Source organism: Phycodurus eques, chromosome 8 (genome assembly GCF_024500275.1).
Source record: "Phycodurus eques isolate BA_2022a chromosome 8, UOR_Pequ_1.1, whole genome shotgun sequence".
Taxonomy (NCBI): Eukaryota; Metazoa; Chordata; class Actinopteri; order Syngnathiformes; family Syngnathidae; genus Phycodurus; species Phycodurus eques.
In genome coordinates this window covers 9,342,235-9,358,707 of record NC_084532.1, presented here as the reverse complement: position 1 = coordinate 9,358,707, position 16,473 = coordinate 9,342,235, and the positions used below count along the sequence as shown (strand labels likewise).

Genomic DNA, 16,473 nt, shown 5'->3' with positions numbered 1-16,473 from the left:
AGTGAAGAGCTTCCACACACAGGTGGTAGCCAATCAGAGGCAGAGTGTGGCGGGTTATCATTCCATACAATGGACACAGAAGTTTTTTATGGACTCGATAAATGTTCATTGCTTTGGTAACACCTGCCACACTGCTCATGACTCAGCAAGCCATTGGCAGAACGGTGTTTGCTCCGTAGATACACACAACTGGGATAAAGGGAAAGTCAACTGTTTATTACGTTCGCTAGTCTGCAAGCTAATAAGATAGTGAGCTAAGGGCTGGTGTTAAAAAGCTCACTCGATAGCAGCGACATCGTTAAAACGTCAGCGCTTGGAGTTGTGTCTGTGTTCCCCACATCACACACACACACACACACACACACACACACACACATACGGGAAAGTTAACTGTTTAAAAAGTAGTTGACTTCAGCGAACTAATTTTCGGCATTTTTGATTGACAGGTAAAGGTTTCACATCACAGTCCCTTATTTTACATTTTGTTTGTCCTTTATTTAACCAGGTAAAATCTTATTGAGAGATCAAATCTCTTTTTCAAAAGAGGCATCAGAAATTATATCGTACAGTAACACATCAAAATTCATACAATAAATAAAAATGAAAATTAAAAAATAAGAGTGATATTACAATGTATGACATCTGATTTAAAAACAGTGACGAACCCCAAATGCTTTCGAGTACAACATAGATGGTGTCTTTTTATTCATTCACATTTGGCAGGCTTTAAGACATTTTTGGGCCACTTCAGTGGGTTAATGACTCTATAACTATGTGCCAAATGTTTAATATTTGTTTAAGTGCAAACAGAGCCTGAGTCTGATTTATCCAGCCATCCATTTTCTTTACTGCTTATCCTCACAAGGGTCACACGGTGCTGGAGCCTATCCCAGCCATCTTCGGGCGGAAGGCGGGGCACACCCTGAACCAGTCCCCAGCCAATCACAGGGCACATAGAAACCAGTCGCACTCACATACACACCTACGGGCAATTTAGTCATCAATCAACCTAGCACGCATGATTTTGGGATGTGAGAGGAAACCGGAGTACGTTGAGAAAACCCACGCAGGCACGGGGAGAACATGCAAACTCCACACAGGCGGGGGCCGGGATTTTATCGTTTAACGTGATAGTTTCGTTTATCGTGATAGTTTCAGGGCAAATATATCGTCCTAAAAGATTTGCTCTTGTGGCAAGCTGAAACATAATATATTGAGAGAGCGCAAGAGCAATGGCTAAAATATTATACAAATTGTACAAATAAAAATCTGCAATACAGCGGGACCACGAAGCAACAACCGTCATATAGCGGAGGATTACTGCATCTGTACTCCATGATGATAAATTGCAGGGACTCATTGTTTCCAGACAATGAGTGCATCCTGGGACTCAGATAGTCTCAAGTGGAAAATGATCTATGTATTAACCTTTGAAAACATCTGAATATCATAATTTTAAACTTACTTACTCATGCTTACATGTTTATAGTACCTTTAAGAGCACCTTATTAACACAGTCACTGCCATTGACGGCTTTAGAAGTCAAATATCAATGTTAACTGGGAAGGCTGGCAGTTAAGAAACTAAGGATGAACATAACTACATGTAGAAAATCATGTATCGATAAAAGAGCATATGTCACTTTCAATGAACAGCATCGTTGTGAAAGAGTCAACACACCTTATGGCACAACTGACTCCACAGTTGGCCACACAATTGTCACAGGTTAAGCAAATTTACGGAACACCTGGTCAGCGTCAAAATAGGATGCCTAACTGCTTTTCCTGAACGTATATAATTTTTTTTAAAAAGTGTCTAGTGGTTGGAAACGACTTAAGCCTAATGACTCACTTCTTGAATTAATTTTATCTCAAATTCCTCAATCCTATGTAATACAACAACTATGGCCAAATTACGTAATCTGGATTTCACAACACATATCGTGAATTAAATCAGAGGACAAACATGTACTGGCTGTAACTTCAGCAATATAAAATGAAATAAAAAAAAAAAAAAGTGATATTAGTGACAGAAAACGCTCATGTTCATTAATATTATTCTAAACATGTGCACAAGGTACCAAAGTATGTCTTTTCTTTGACTATTTCTATTCCTAAATAGTGTTCTGCCCACTGCAAAGACATCAGACATTCTTCGAGTGTTATACAGCCCATAGCAAAAAAAAATAATAATTTTGTTTCAGCGTGCCATTGGGGGGTCTCATGTTGTACGGTCAGGTGCGCTTTATTATTTGATCCCAACCTAAAAATGTATCTCCTAATTGCTATTACGCATACGGAAAAAAGAAACTGTTCACGCTAATGCAATTGAAACCCTCTGTTAAAGCAACATAAAGAGAGAATTCATTCTCGGCTAATTGTTAAACAACTCACTCTCGCTGGCATGTTAGGAGACATATGGCTGTTATTCATAATGCAATAGTCGTGCCACAGATAGCATGGAGAGGAAAGAGGGCTGATACAATGAGTCTCTGTCTTCAACAGACAATAGGGTCATTCAAAAGCTCGCCATTATGAACAACAAAGCTTTCTTGAGAACAAACCTTAAAGTGAGCCACAAGTAGTGTATAATCTGGATAGTTTTTTTTTTTTTTTAAATGGTCAATTAATGGCAGCACATCTAGGAGTTAGCATCTCTGCCTGAGGTTCGGACCTTGGCTATGGCCTTCCTGTCGAGAGTTTGCATGTTCTCCCCGTGCTTACTTTGTTTATTGCAGGTAATAACCCTTCCTCCCACATTCCACAAACATAAATTAGGTTAATTAAAGACTACATTTTCCATTTTTGTTTGCTTATATGGGCCCTGTGATTAGTCATCCATAGTCTTGTTGGATAGGCTCCAGCTCACCAATGACCCTAATAAGGACAAGAACTATAGAAAATCAATGGATAGATAGCTTAACTCAGGGTACTGCATAACAAGAGACTGATTAGAGGTATCCAGCCACATAAAAGTGGAACCTCCAAAGTCGCACACAAGATTCATTCAAATCTGGAACATACATAATAATGGCAATACAATTCAGATGGAAATAGAAATGATAATGTCATACTGGGAAAAATAAAGTTCTTACTTGTCACACATGTAAAAAGACTAGTGATGTGTATGGTCAGGCAGGAGTCTTCCTGCTTTGCTTTTGAGTTGATTTCTTTAAAAAATAAAAATAAAAACACATGCTGAGAGTTCATGCTTTGTTGCTTGCTGGGTTGTACGCTGAGATGTGCGATATGTTGGCTGATCTCAAGTAATGTCACGTACAAAAAATAAATCCACAATACGAAGCAAAACAGGCGGCACGCTGGCCGACTGGTTAGAGCGTCAGCCTCACAGTTTTGAGGACCCGGTTCAATCCCCGGCCCCGACTGTGTGGAGTTTGCATGTTCTCCCCGTGCCTGCGTGGGTTTTCTCCGGGCACTCCGGTTTCCTCCCACATCCCAAAAACATGTATAAATTGGAGACTCTAAATTGCCCGTAGGTGTGCATGTGAGTGCGAATGGTTGTCTGTTTGTATGTGCCCTGCGATTGGCTGGCAACCAGGTCAGGGTGTACCCCGCCTCCTGCCCGATGACAGCTGGGATAGCCTCCAGCACGCCCGCGACCCTAGTGACGATAAGCGGCTCAGAAAATGGATGGATGGATGGACAAAGCAAAACACATACATGGAATTATTACAACAATGCTTACTGAAATTTGGTGTGCAATACCAATCATAATGTATTGTATCATACAATACATTATGTCCAAAGGGAAACAATGAATCGTTGTTTGTTCAAGACACACCCACAATAAAGGAAAATCTGCTAAAACATCCACGGTAGGTTAATTGGAGACTCTAAATTGTCCGTAGGTGTGAATGTGAATGTGAATGCAAATGGTTGTTTGTTTCTATGTGCCCTGCGATTGGCTGGCGACCAGTTCAGGGTGTACCCGCCTCTCACCCGAAGAAAGCTTGGATAGGCTCCAGCACGCCCGTGACCCTAGTGAGGATAAGCGGAACGGAAAAGGGATGGGTGGATGGATCTTTTTAAGTTTTACCCCTCCTACATGCTTTAAACACGTTCCAACTTATTAAAACACAATTTTTAAACATATTGTAAATGTATTAGAACACAAAACGTTATTGCCAACATAACGTATAAAAAATGCTGTATGTATTGTACTATCTGTCTGTCTGTGTCTTTAAGAGGCGGGGCCAATTGGGCTTTCATGTGACACAGCGAGCAGGAGGGAGCTGGGCCAGTTGGCTCAAGCTAAGACAGTCAGAGTGTGTCGGGCTGAGAGCTGTGGCTGACAGCAGCTCCCGCGAGAGAGTGTTCACTGTGTTTGTGTTTTACTGTTCTCCCGGCGTTCAATAATTGGCTGAAAAGTGCATTGGTGACTGCGGCTCTCCTTTCATAACTGTGAGAGCATTACAGATTTCCACGATATAGCAGGTTCCAATCGGTTCTCGATTCTCGATGCCCACATCCTAATAAGATACCATAATATAAGGAACACATGCCAGTGTTCTCAAATGAATCCTTTTAATAGCACCACACTTTAAATTATCTGAAATGACTATTAGCAACAAAAAAGGGGTTTATTGCAGGGATGCTATTGTGACTGTACTATTTTTTTCTTATCAAAATGAAAATATTATGTTCATTATAGCATGTTCACTAGTGAGTAACACTGATGAAACGCTTGAAAGGCTTTCAATCACAGAAAGGGCATACATATGAGAGTCTAAATGGATGGCTGTTAGCGTCCGAGCAGGTCGGGTCCCTGGTGAGTGCAAATGCTCTTAACACTGCTTAGGAGGGAGGTCACATGACAGTACAGGTGTGTGTGTGTGTGTGTGTTTGTCTGTGTCCGTCCGTGTGTCCATGTGTGTGTGTCGGCAAGTCACGTATGTTGTCACCTGGAGTCCTGACTCTTCTCTGTTAGCTGCAGATTTACACAGGCTGCTGATAATACAGTCGGCCATCACATTGCAGACAGTCTAAACCCTCTCTTACGCAGAGATTGTACAAAATTGCTCTGCCAGTGCACTGTTATGCTGTCTTACTTTCATTATCAGTGTGTGTATTAAAACAGAGGCGCTCCAAAAGTGAGTGTGGAAAATGAGCTGCCAAACCAATGCGATTGTCCACAACAGAATTTAGAAATATTTCATGATAAAAAGATGGACACTGTAATTAATGGTAAAATATTACTTGAAATATAGTGCTAATAATGAATACAGAGAACCCCCGTTTATGGCAGGGATACGTTTCAGAACCACCCACAACAGGGAAAAAAATCCAGAGGCCAAAATGTTTTGTTTTACCCCTCCTACGGCCTCCAAACTTATTAAAACACACTTTAAAAGTATTTCTTAGAGCCTGCTCTTACTTCCTCTCTCTCACAGTTCACAGTTGTTCATCAAATAAGAGGAAGCGTTCTTGCTTTACATTGTTTGACATTTGTCACTCCCAGTTGTTTACTGTAAAACTGACACATAAATCAAGAAATAAACTTTGCAACTTTGTAAACACCAAAATGTGCGATCAAACCATGCAATTAAGCCCAAGGAAAGTCCAGCAGCTTAATTCTAACATATTATGTGAAATGTTGTAGACGGGCTATCATAGATGTATCTGTAATTACAAACCTTAAAACAACTGCAACTTAACGGAGCCGTAACACATACAAACTGTGCATACAGCATTACTCACAGGCATATTCTCTCTGGTTTCTGAGAACAATGAGTATTACTGGAGCTCAGTCTTTTTCTAGCTGTTAATTTAAATCTCTTCCAATAGACCTCATTGGGGAACACTATCCAACCCCTTTCAAATGTAAGGTATTTATTCATTTCTTCGTGAATGCAAGAACAATTGTAATGTAAAATTTAGCTTTGCCACACTTTCATTAGTATGCACTGTACAAATTTTTGCATCCATGTTCTTGTCCTTGTTTGGGTCGCGGGTACCTGAACCTTATCTGTGCTGACTCTGGGTAAGGGACAAGGTACACCTTGCATTGGTCACCTCACCAGTCAATTGCAGTTTTTTCGACATTAAATGAAATTAAATTTTTGTATGTGTGAATTGACAAATCTGATTTTAAATCAATGAGTATTTTCTAGTATCATGAGGCATATAAAATATTGATCAGAAAACTATTGCTACCTCTCCTCAGGAAACAATGTAACCTTCTAAGTAAAATACATTCAGTCTTAAGATCCCACCAAAATATACTGTACCTGTATCTGTAAAATAAATCATATGATGCATGGAGGTGTAATAGTACAAAAACTGATCCAAGTCTACTCAGTGAATTCTTGTGAGATCTCACCCATTTCCAAAGAGATGAGCAACCAATTCATCAGTAATTCCTGGTGCAAACTATATCATGCATGCATGCATGCATACTAGTGCACAGACAGAATGAAGTTGGTTTCCGCAGACTACTGCAGCCTAATACGCAGTAATAGAATGGCCCAATTGGAAACAAGTGTGTTTGGGCCTCATAAAAGCCTGTACCCACAGTTAGTATAAGGTTAAATAAGGCGAACAGAAGAGGAAAATCAGTTAGTGGCTGGCCACAGGAACTCGGGAGCGGTCAAGGCCTCACGGCACATTCCAGCTGCCCAGAGGAGGGTTAGACCATCACAGTCAGCAAACAGTGTTGATTCATGATACTGCATTGTGGAGGAAAAACATGGCTGCTCTGTGATTCACCACCTTGAAAAGCACGCAACCACTGACTCCACTTGTTTCTTTGGTTCGAGTAAAATCTTCCGACACCTGCTGACTGGACTGCATCCATGAAACACCATAGCAAATTTCATATTGCGTGTTGCACACTATGTAGTGCACAGCCGTCTGCTAAAATGTGCAAAATTTCTTCACCTTCTCTCTGAAAGAGGCAACAATCTGTCACTTGAGCCAGCAGTGAGTCACTTGCTCAATGTTTACTGTTAAGTGCTGAGTAGGTGGTATTTAGGAAGTAGGCAGAGAGAGCTTTTTTTTCTATGGCATGAGCTGTTTGTTGTTTGTTGAAGTGCATTTCAAGCTGGAGGGACGATGCAGGCACTATTAGCATAAGACAATTAAAACAGAGTTTTAGGAAACATCGAGTTGGCGCTGTCTTGTGTTTTCTTAATAAAGTGGTACCTTGACTTTGAAGTTAAATTCATTCAGTGACCAAAATTGCTACTCTATACTCTATTTACTGAATAAAAAAATACATTTCCCCATTGAAATTATTTTAAATGCCATTATTTTGATCAGGTCCCCTGGAAAACACAATTTTTTTGGGCTTATTCAATCAAGACAAATAGCAGTGTTGTATATCAAGACATAATAAAACAACAAAAGTGGAAGAAATAAACTGGTTTTATAAAATGTAATTACTCTTCAAACTGTTAGCATGTATGATTGTATGTGAGCTTCTGGGCGTGAGTTGTGGCCTACGGCAGCTCCTTGCAAATGATCTCATTCTTTGTGAGAATCAGAATCAGAATCATCTTTATTTGCCAAGTATGTCCAAAAAACACACAAGGAATATGTCTCCGGGAGTTGGAGCCGTACGACAACAGACAGTCAATTGACAGAGAACACTTTTGAGCACTTTTGAGCATTTTACATTGACCAAAAAAAGCCACTGAGCAATAAAGGGTTGCTAGTTATCTGGTAATGCCGGTACACATGTTTTTGTTTTTTGTCCTCTAGCACTTAGAGCAGTTTGAATGACTAATATAGCAATAGTTCGGTGCAATGACCATTGTGCAAAGGGCGCCGACACTTCAAGGAATGTATGCAGTTTAAAGTGACTAGTACTGCGATAATCTGGGACAATGTTGATTATGCAAATGTTGCAGATACTCCTCAGTCAGTGTGCAAATGGGGCAGATGCTACTCTGGTATGAGTGGCCAGTATTGGTAAACAACAGATATGCAAATAGTGCAGCGTGGCGAAACTACTACAGGGAGTGCACGAGTAATGTATAATTGGCCTGACAGAAATGTGACGACAAACTCAAATTCGTTCAAACGACTGAAAGTGCGGTGACTCTGGCTTTCCTCGCCCACAGTACCTTAATTGCTAAATTTTTTTATTTTTTTCCACTTTACTTGAACGGCGATATATCTGCAGCTTGCTCGAAACGTAAATTTAGGCTCCGCGACCCTTGTGACCCTTGGAAAATGGATGGATGGACAGATAAGACGAGCAGAAGACGACACCCAATGGCATATACATGACAAGGAACACATGCTGTTTAGGTGATGGAATTAGATTACAGTACCATTGGCAATACATGCAACTCACATTAGCTGAACTTCATTGAAGGGTCGGAATTCTAAGGCATCCACCTGAGTGAGCACTTTTGGCGTAATGGACAAGCACTTTCCCTGATCACAGTTCAAGTGTCGGGTTTCTCCTTGCGGCTCTAATGCAATAAAAATGAGCCAGAGGAGGAAGGTGATCGTGTATCTTGTGGTTGGATAAACTTGTTCAATCTGAGGCCGCTTTCACTTTTCGGTCCACGGAGGCGTTTTTGTAACTCCTCTGCTCTGCACGGAGAGATAAGCTCTGCAACACTGGCAAGCACACTCCTGCACTCACAGTTCAGTTTATAACAATTACTTTGTGCGTGAGGGGCTTGATTGAAATGAAATTGGTTATAAACTACCATACTGTAGTGCTGCTGCTGACAGATTTTGAGCCATGCATGCCTTGGTAGCCACTACTTGTGTGTAGAATGTGCTGCCAATGATGAAAGTTGCATGGTGCTCAAGTTCTTCTAAGACCACCAACATACGTGCGTGCCTGTGTATGCACGCTATTGTGTTAATGATTGGTTGCTGCAATGCCGACTCAGCAGGCCTTACTTCTGGCCACTATTCCTTCCGTTCTCGTCTCTCTCTTCTCTTTTTGGCCGTACTTCCATGTGATCAACAAACCTCTCTCAAGCTTTACTTAAAGAAAAAAAAAAGTTCAATTCACACTGGAGTAGGAAGGACTGGCTGCACACGAAGTAGCTACAGCATAAGAAGTCTACCCAACCCTGTTCAAATGCCATTTTGTCATAGTTACCATTAATAACATACCTTTTGGAATTATGGCTAAAATATTCAACCTTGGTTTCATCAGACTAACATATTTTCCCACATGTTTGGGAGGTTTTGTTATGGTCTACTAAAACCAAGGTTGAACGTCCATCCATCCATTCTCAGAGCCGCTTCTCCTCACTAGGGTCGCGGGCATGCTGGAGCCTATCTCAGCTGTCATCGGGCAGGAGGCGGGGTACACCCTGAACTGGTTGCCAGCCAATCGCAGGGCACATAGAAACAAACAATCATTCGCACTCACAGTCATGCCTACGGGCAATTTAGAGTCTCCAATTAATGCATCTTTTTGGGATGTGGGAGGAAACCGGAGTGCCCGGAGAAAACCCACGCAGGCACGGGGAGAACATGCAAACTCCACACAGGCGGGGCCGGGGATTGAACCCAGGCCCTCAGAACTGTGAGGCTGACGCTCTAACCAGTCGGCCACCGTGCTGCCAAGGTTGAACGTATTTGCCATAATTCCAAAAAGTATGTTTGGCGCAAACACCATAACTTCAGTAAAGCATAGTGGCGGCAGCATTATGCTTTGAGGTTATCTTCAGCGGGAACTGAGCCCTTAAACTGGTGGAAAGAATTATGAACACTTCAAAATAACAGTCAGTGTTAGCACAAAACCTTTCGGCTTATGCTAGAAAGCAAAAGACATTTCAGGAAAAGCTTCTTAGAACATCTAAAATGTATCTGGTGTTAAGCCGAGGCACTTCATACAGTGGCAGGTATGGGCTGACTTCTATTGAACATGAGTTTGAATGTGATTGGTTAATTCTAAACACAGCCACATCCAGTTATAGGAGAGCGAACACACTTGTGCAGCCACATTATTTCAGTTATTTTTACGTTTACTCTGGAAAAGATTAAACAAAAACAATAACTGTTGTATAGGTTACAGGTCACAATAATGGTGACAAAAGTAATTTTTAAAAAAAATATTTATCTTGGTCTCAATTTTTTCACAAAAACCTGGCATTGTAACAGCGGTGTGTAGACTTTTTATAGACACTGTACAAATACTTTCACACTTGTTTTTACATGTGATCTGTCACATGATTTCTGATGGGCTTTTCAACAAAGACCACAAAGTCTCTAGTGTGCACATGGGGAAAAATGTCTTATCAGTTAAGATAAAAGAAATAACTTGCAATTACACTTCATCGATATAGCATGTAGAAGTCGCATAACACAGTATAGCAAACTATAAGTACCCTGTGACACCAGCCTGAAAGGGGCTTACTGGCTTACTGTATGCTTAGTTTAGCATCTTGAACAAAAACCAACAAAAAAATCCATAAAAACCAAAGCTTAGTGGCCGCCCCAGTTTGGGTCTGAGGTAGTATGGTTACAGTAACACTGAATCATTTATAGATTCACATCTATTAATATTTGATTGTGTAGTAGAAGCCTTGAGAAGGACAATTTGTCTTTAGGGTGGTACTGGTACCCCACTAGCCACCTGTCATCGGGATACATCTTACTGAGGTTAGCAGTTCAACCATGGCACATTGGTACATGTAGAGTATTTAATAATAGTCTGATTTCTCTCGTCCGAATTAGTTGGTTCGTCCTGGTTCCGTTCCTTTCCACATGGTATAAAAAAATCTAAGCGAACCAATATGCAGGACCACAAACCATGTGAGATCGCTCTCTTCTCTTATTGGTCAGCAGCAGGTGCTATATTGTAAACAGGAAGCAGATGTGGTATAAAGTTAAGTTAGTAATAGAGCACACACAAAAAACACCTGATGTAAAATTGGCCTTCGTTGATATCTTTAACAATTATCTGGACAATCTACCAGGCTCCAGTACACCACCAAATAGCATGTGCAGTACAGTAGTACCGGTAATTGACAGTAAAAAATGGTTTTGTTTTTTTTAGTTTTCTACTGAAGTACATTCAAGATTTTGTACTTTAATTTTACTTAAAGTAAAGGAATTGAATCAGTACGTCGACTTTTACCGAAGTATTTTTTACACGAGTATTTGTATTTCTACTTCAGTACAGAGTGTGAGTACTTTTGCCACCTTTGTGTATGACAACAGGCTACCCGAATACATGCTTTATGCTATTCTATGATGGCCGTTTGCTTATCTCACTAACCTCTGTTTCTAATCTAATCAACTAGTTGAGGCAGATGGCCACGTCATAGTTCTTCTGTCCAAAGTTTGAAGGTATGTAACTTTTGTTGGGAAGCAGCTCTGTTCTGTAACATAACTGCTCTTCTCGACTAGTTCCTAGAGGATTAAGGTCACATGCTAATAAACAAATGTTGAATTATATAGAAATTAGGAATGGACAATGGCATAACAATCTATTGAGTGATAAATCATATTGTGAAGCAACTGATGCAGAAGTGCACTACTTGGATGCAATAGCACAGGCTAAAGTACTTTGTAGGCTAATAAACACAATTATGTCAACTATGGGAAGCATACATCCATGTGTCTATACCCATGAAGACCTTTAAACATTTAATCAATTGACTGTTTATTTTCCCCCTTGTAAATAAAGGAAATTCAAGCTTACAGCCCCTTCCTAATAAACACTAGTGTGCTACCATTGTGCTCCCACTATTTGAGAGCCAATTACTGTAGTCTTTACACAATGAAAACTGCACATTTGTTATTGCACAGTGAATTTATAACCTGTTTTGTCAACTGACATCCACACTTTCAACCCCAATTAGGTGTGTTTGCACAGACTGTATGTGACATCATTAATTCTGTTCCAAAGACAGCTCAGCCACATCTCCACGAATCACAGCTCATTGAGATTTTGTACCTACACGGAGAAATCCACGTGTTTAACTTGGACTGAAGGAATACACAAATGTTTCAAGATGTTCGAATACAACAAATGCTTGTGGAATCTTCTCTGCCTCGGGGATCCGCTTATTTAACTCATTCAATGCCAGACCTGCCAGTTTGATGTGTGTACGCCTTGAAGAGGGCGGGTGATTAGTGTGACGTAAGTGAAAGGAAAAGTCAGTCTGGGTAGATGTTATTGGCATGAGCTATAGCCGTCAGCAGGTCGTACGTTTGTGATGTTCGCGTGTTGCTGTGAGTTCAATAAAGCAACTGAAAGTGCATTAGCGACTCCCTTCCTTGACCACTTTTGAAGGCATTACAGTACTATAGGCATGTACAGTAGCTGCCTGTAAATGGCAGTAAAGAGTTCATTGTCAAGCTGAGACACATCTCACAGTGCTTAACAAACGCCCTGAATATGTTACGTCACGTTATAGTCGCGCACAATGTAGTTGTAGATTATGGCCAGTGTACTACCATCGTATTTCCAAGTGGCTACATTTTGAGTCAAGTACTGTAGGTGAAAAAAATTATTGTGAATGGCAAATTTGTGAAAAATGTATTAAAGTTATATTTGTGTTTCCTATCAAGGTGTCTTAATTTTCATCTTAATTTTAGTTAAGTTAGTCCAATCTAAACTAATAAACGCACAGCCACGAACCCACTGTATTATTTATTATGTCACATCCTAAAATGCTAGCTGTTCAGTTGAAGTTGCACAACAGGCTCCTTATGCCTTTTATAATTATTTGCTTATGTTTTATTTATTTTTTTACTGTACTGTACTTACAAGAAATGGTAAGAATGTTAAGAAGAAAAAAAATAAAATTTTAACAAATGTATGTTTTCTTGCCTCACTGAAAATATTTCTAGACAAGAAAATAGTTTGCTGCTCAATTTAAGAAATAAAACAGCTAATTATCTTCAAAAAAAGAAAAACTATTGGTTGTTTATTTTTCAGTGAAATGGCGTTTTTCATTTTTATTTATTTTTTCTTGTGTATTCATAATTGGTCTTTAAACCAAGCAAAAATATAATTCATCTGAATACTCAATAAAACATTTTTGTAGGATACTCGAATACTAAAATATTCGACAGCTGCACCCCTATATTTAACCATTACTGACACGTTAATAAAAACACTGTGACTTAATAAGCAGTCAATGCAACAATAACCTTGTTTGCTCAGACCAGGATCAATTAAATGCGGTTGGAGTCATCTGGCAATCCAATGCAGATTTCAAATATGAAGAAGCAATACTTGGGCTGCATTAGCCGAGCACGCATGACCTAGCACTGAGCCAATTCTGAATATTACACATGCACTACATACCGTAATTAAAAGCACAATGACTGATACTGTATGACATTGTTTTACGTCCCTCATAGAGACAGAAAATGTAAACCAGGCCTCATTCGATTCCTTCTCTTGTCACATCTGGCATCATCCCCACAGCATCCAACACATGTGCACGCTCCACTCCCCGCTCGTCTGGATGGCAGAATAATAGGCCAGAGCCCGCAATGAAAAGGGCCGTGCTGCTCGGTAAAACCAACAGGATTGGAGGCACTCAGGACGGGACATGTGAAGGAGAAAGAAGCGCCTTAGAGCTTTTTTGTGCATACACTGTATATCCTTAAACACCTGACTAATGACAAGGGCTTCTACTCTTATAGCAACTCCAAATACAGTATACAGAAAACCTACACAGCTTAAAAGCAGTCAGCAAAGAAATATTCAGCACAAGTGAGAGATATTGCAAAATCGAGGATGTTCTTGATGTAACATTAATGCTTACTGGGAATTCATTTTGGTGTTCCAGAAAATCCACTTACAAATTTGCAGTAGTGTGCATGCTAAGTAGTTGCTGTGTTTCCCGAAAATGGACGTTGACTGATAACAATGCATTATTGTGTAGGTGTAACAACTCAACCCAACTTTGTTTATTTAGCACTTAAAAATAAAAAATAAAAACACACACACACACACAGCTATAACAAAGTGCTGTCACAGCCGTACTTAAGATCAACTCAGATCAACAAAATATAGGGATGGGCATTTGATTAAACAAGTGGTAGGCCGGCTGGCCTAAACACTATCTAAGCACTGAACTACAGTACTACCCCCATCCTTCGACCTCGCCAATGCAAAACTCCCCCACCCCCGGACAGCATTTGGACCCCAACCACCAACCAAAAGGGACCATGTGAAGAGACCATTAATGCTGAAAGGCACATACAGGTTTTGGAGCAACATATACCGCCATCCAAGCGAGATCTTTTTCAAGATGTCCTAGCTTATTTCAGCAATGCCAAGCCACATTCCACACTTTACAAAAGCGTGGCTTCGTAATAAAAGAGTGTGAGCCGTGGCCCAATGGTTAAGAGTTAAATGCAGAGAACAAATTTTGTGTGCATGCATGCATGTTCATGACAATAAAAGATTATTCTTCTGATTCTTCTTCTAAACCGGCCTATTGAAAATGTGTGGCGCATAATGAAGCGAAAAATACGACAGCGGAGAGACCCTGGACTGTAGAGCAACTTAAGTTTTACATCAAGAAAGAATGGGAAAGAATTCCACAAACAAAGCTTCAAAAATTAGTGCCCTCAGTTTCCAAACACTTATTGAGTGTTGTTAAAAGGTAAGGTGATGTAACACAGTGGTAAACATGCCGCTGTCCCATCTTTTTTGGAACGTGTTGCAGGCATCAAATTCAAAATGAACAAAAACAAAATACATTTAATCAGTTTAAACATTAAATATCGTTTTTGTAGTGTATTCAATTGAATATAGGTTGAAAAGGATTTGCAAATCATTGTATTCTGTTTTTATTTACGTTTTACACAACGCCGCAACTTGGAACTGGGGTTTGTACATTTCCCCAGACCTCAACACAATATGACATATATGGCACTATAAGTCTTTCGATTATGGCCATGTACTGTAATCAGCTTCTCATACACTCAAAGGAGAATGGACACTTCATTAGGTACACCGTCACCATCTTTCCATCCAATTAATATTGAATAGTGCTTGTACTCATTCGAGTCACGAGCGAGCTGGATCCAATCCCGGCTGAGGGAACTGACTTTGGGTGAGAGGTGGGATATACCCAGGACTGGTCGCCAGCCAATCGCAGTCACATACAAACAATTGATGGCGTCTTCAATACACATAGCGTACATGTTTCTGTAAAGTGCGAACATGTCGGTGTACCGGGAGAACGTACAAAGTCCGCACAGGAAGGGGAGCCGAGAATCGAACCCCGAACCTCCTAACTGTAGGGCATACATGCTAGCCACTAAGCACCGTACCAGAGTCATGTAGCTTAAGGTGAAAATGAAAAAATTGCTCTACCCGCTACTTACACCTGTTGTGCCCTTGGGGAGCAATTGATGCCACAATAAAGGATTTGAGGAAAAGTTAACTTGTGCATGTGCGTCACCCACCTCGAACAGACTTTCTGTCAACCCCCGCCTGATCTGCGTCCACAAAAATGCGCAAAAGAGGAACAGGGCTATCTCGGTCCAGGTGACGTACGCGTGATCCAGGAGTGTCCGTGTGGTGAGCTCCACACCGCAATGGCTGCAGTCTCTCCAAGATTTCAGCATGACGCCGGAGGCTCGGTTGATGAGCTCCAAGTATCCCGGCATGGGCTCCACGTCCCCGGTGTGAGCGCCCATCGTAACGGGGCGCTTCGAGAAGGGAAAAAAGGCAGGAAAGCAAATAATAAAAAAAATAAAAAGCGGTCGGAATGGGGGATATACTCCGAATGAGGGACGCGGAGATCCCTATCGAGACCTGGCCGTGTGGCTAATCCGCTAACAAGCTTGCTAGCTGATTTAAACAGAAAAGCTTGATCCGGCACCCCGCTGTCTCGGTCGGGTAGCCTTATTCTTTGCTGTCCATATTTTTACGGTGTGGGGCCGCTCATTCTTCGCCCAGCCACAATCATAGCAAAAATGGAACCATGTGAAAGACAATTAACGGGAGCCACGGGCCACACCATCTCTCGTCGTCATAATCATCATCATCATCATCTCGCTGCCCACCGGCAGAAGCGCGGCGTGTTGTTGCTAGGCTGGCGAGCTAACTTCAAATCACTCCAGAGGAAAAACACGGGCATTGGCAGTGGCTCCCAAGCCGGCTAAGTCACTATAACAAAGACCCCCGATCGCGGAATTAATTCCAAATAGGGTCCATAAAGCGCGGCGTTGCGGTCGACAGACAGCACGCGACTACTAGTGCCATTACGGGGCAGTTACGTCGCGTCTCATCCCTTGACCGTTACTTTGTTTATATAACGCATCTTTCAGGTTTAAAAGACAAATAATGCCACACGAAGCGACAAATTAACCGTCGGTGGTCGATCTTAAAAGCGCGCCCAGGGCTCAAGCGGGACGCTTATGCGATTAAAAAAAAACAAGAGGCAGAGGGGCAGAGGTACGTGACGTAAGTGGGGACCGCTATCTACACGCTGAATCGTCGGTTTAAAACCTTTGCGGATTAGACAAGGCGCAACACACTGCAACACGCACTCATATATTA

The 16,473-nt window shown here is 41.1% G+C and overlaps 1 protein-coding gene across 2 annotated transcripts in view; it reads right to left on the bottom strand.

Annotated features, from left to right (window-relative positions):
• cers1 (ceramide synthase 1) overlaps positions 1 to 16,324 on the bottom strand; it is a 40,719-nt gene extending 24,395 nt beyond the window's left edge. For both annotated transcript variants that reach the window (XM_061683260.1, XM_061683261.1), the window contains exon 1: positions 15,375 to 16,324. In XM_061683260.1, the coding sequence (XP_061539244.1) occupies positions 15,375 to 15,608 (234 nt within the window). In that variant the 5' untranslated portion in view covers positions 15,609 to 16,324. The remainder of the gene's footprint in view (positions 1 to 15,374) is intronic.
• Positions 16,325 to 16,473: the final 149 nt, after the last annotated feature.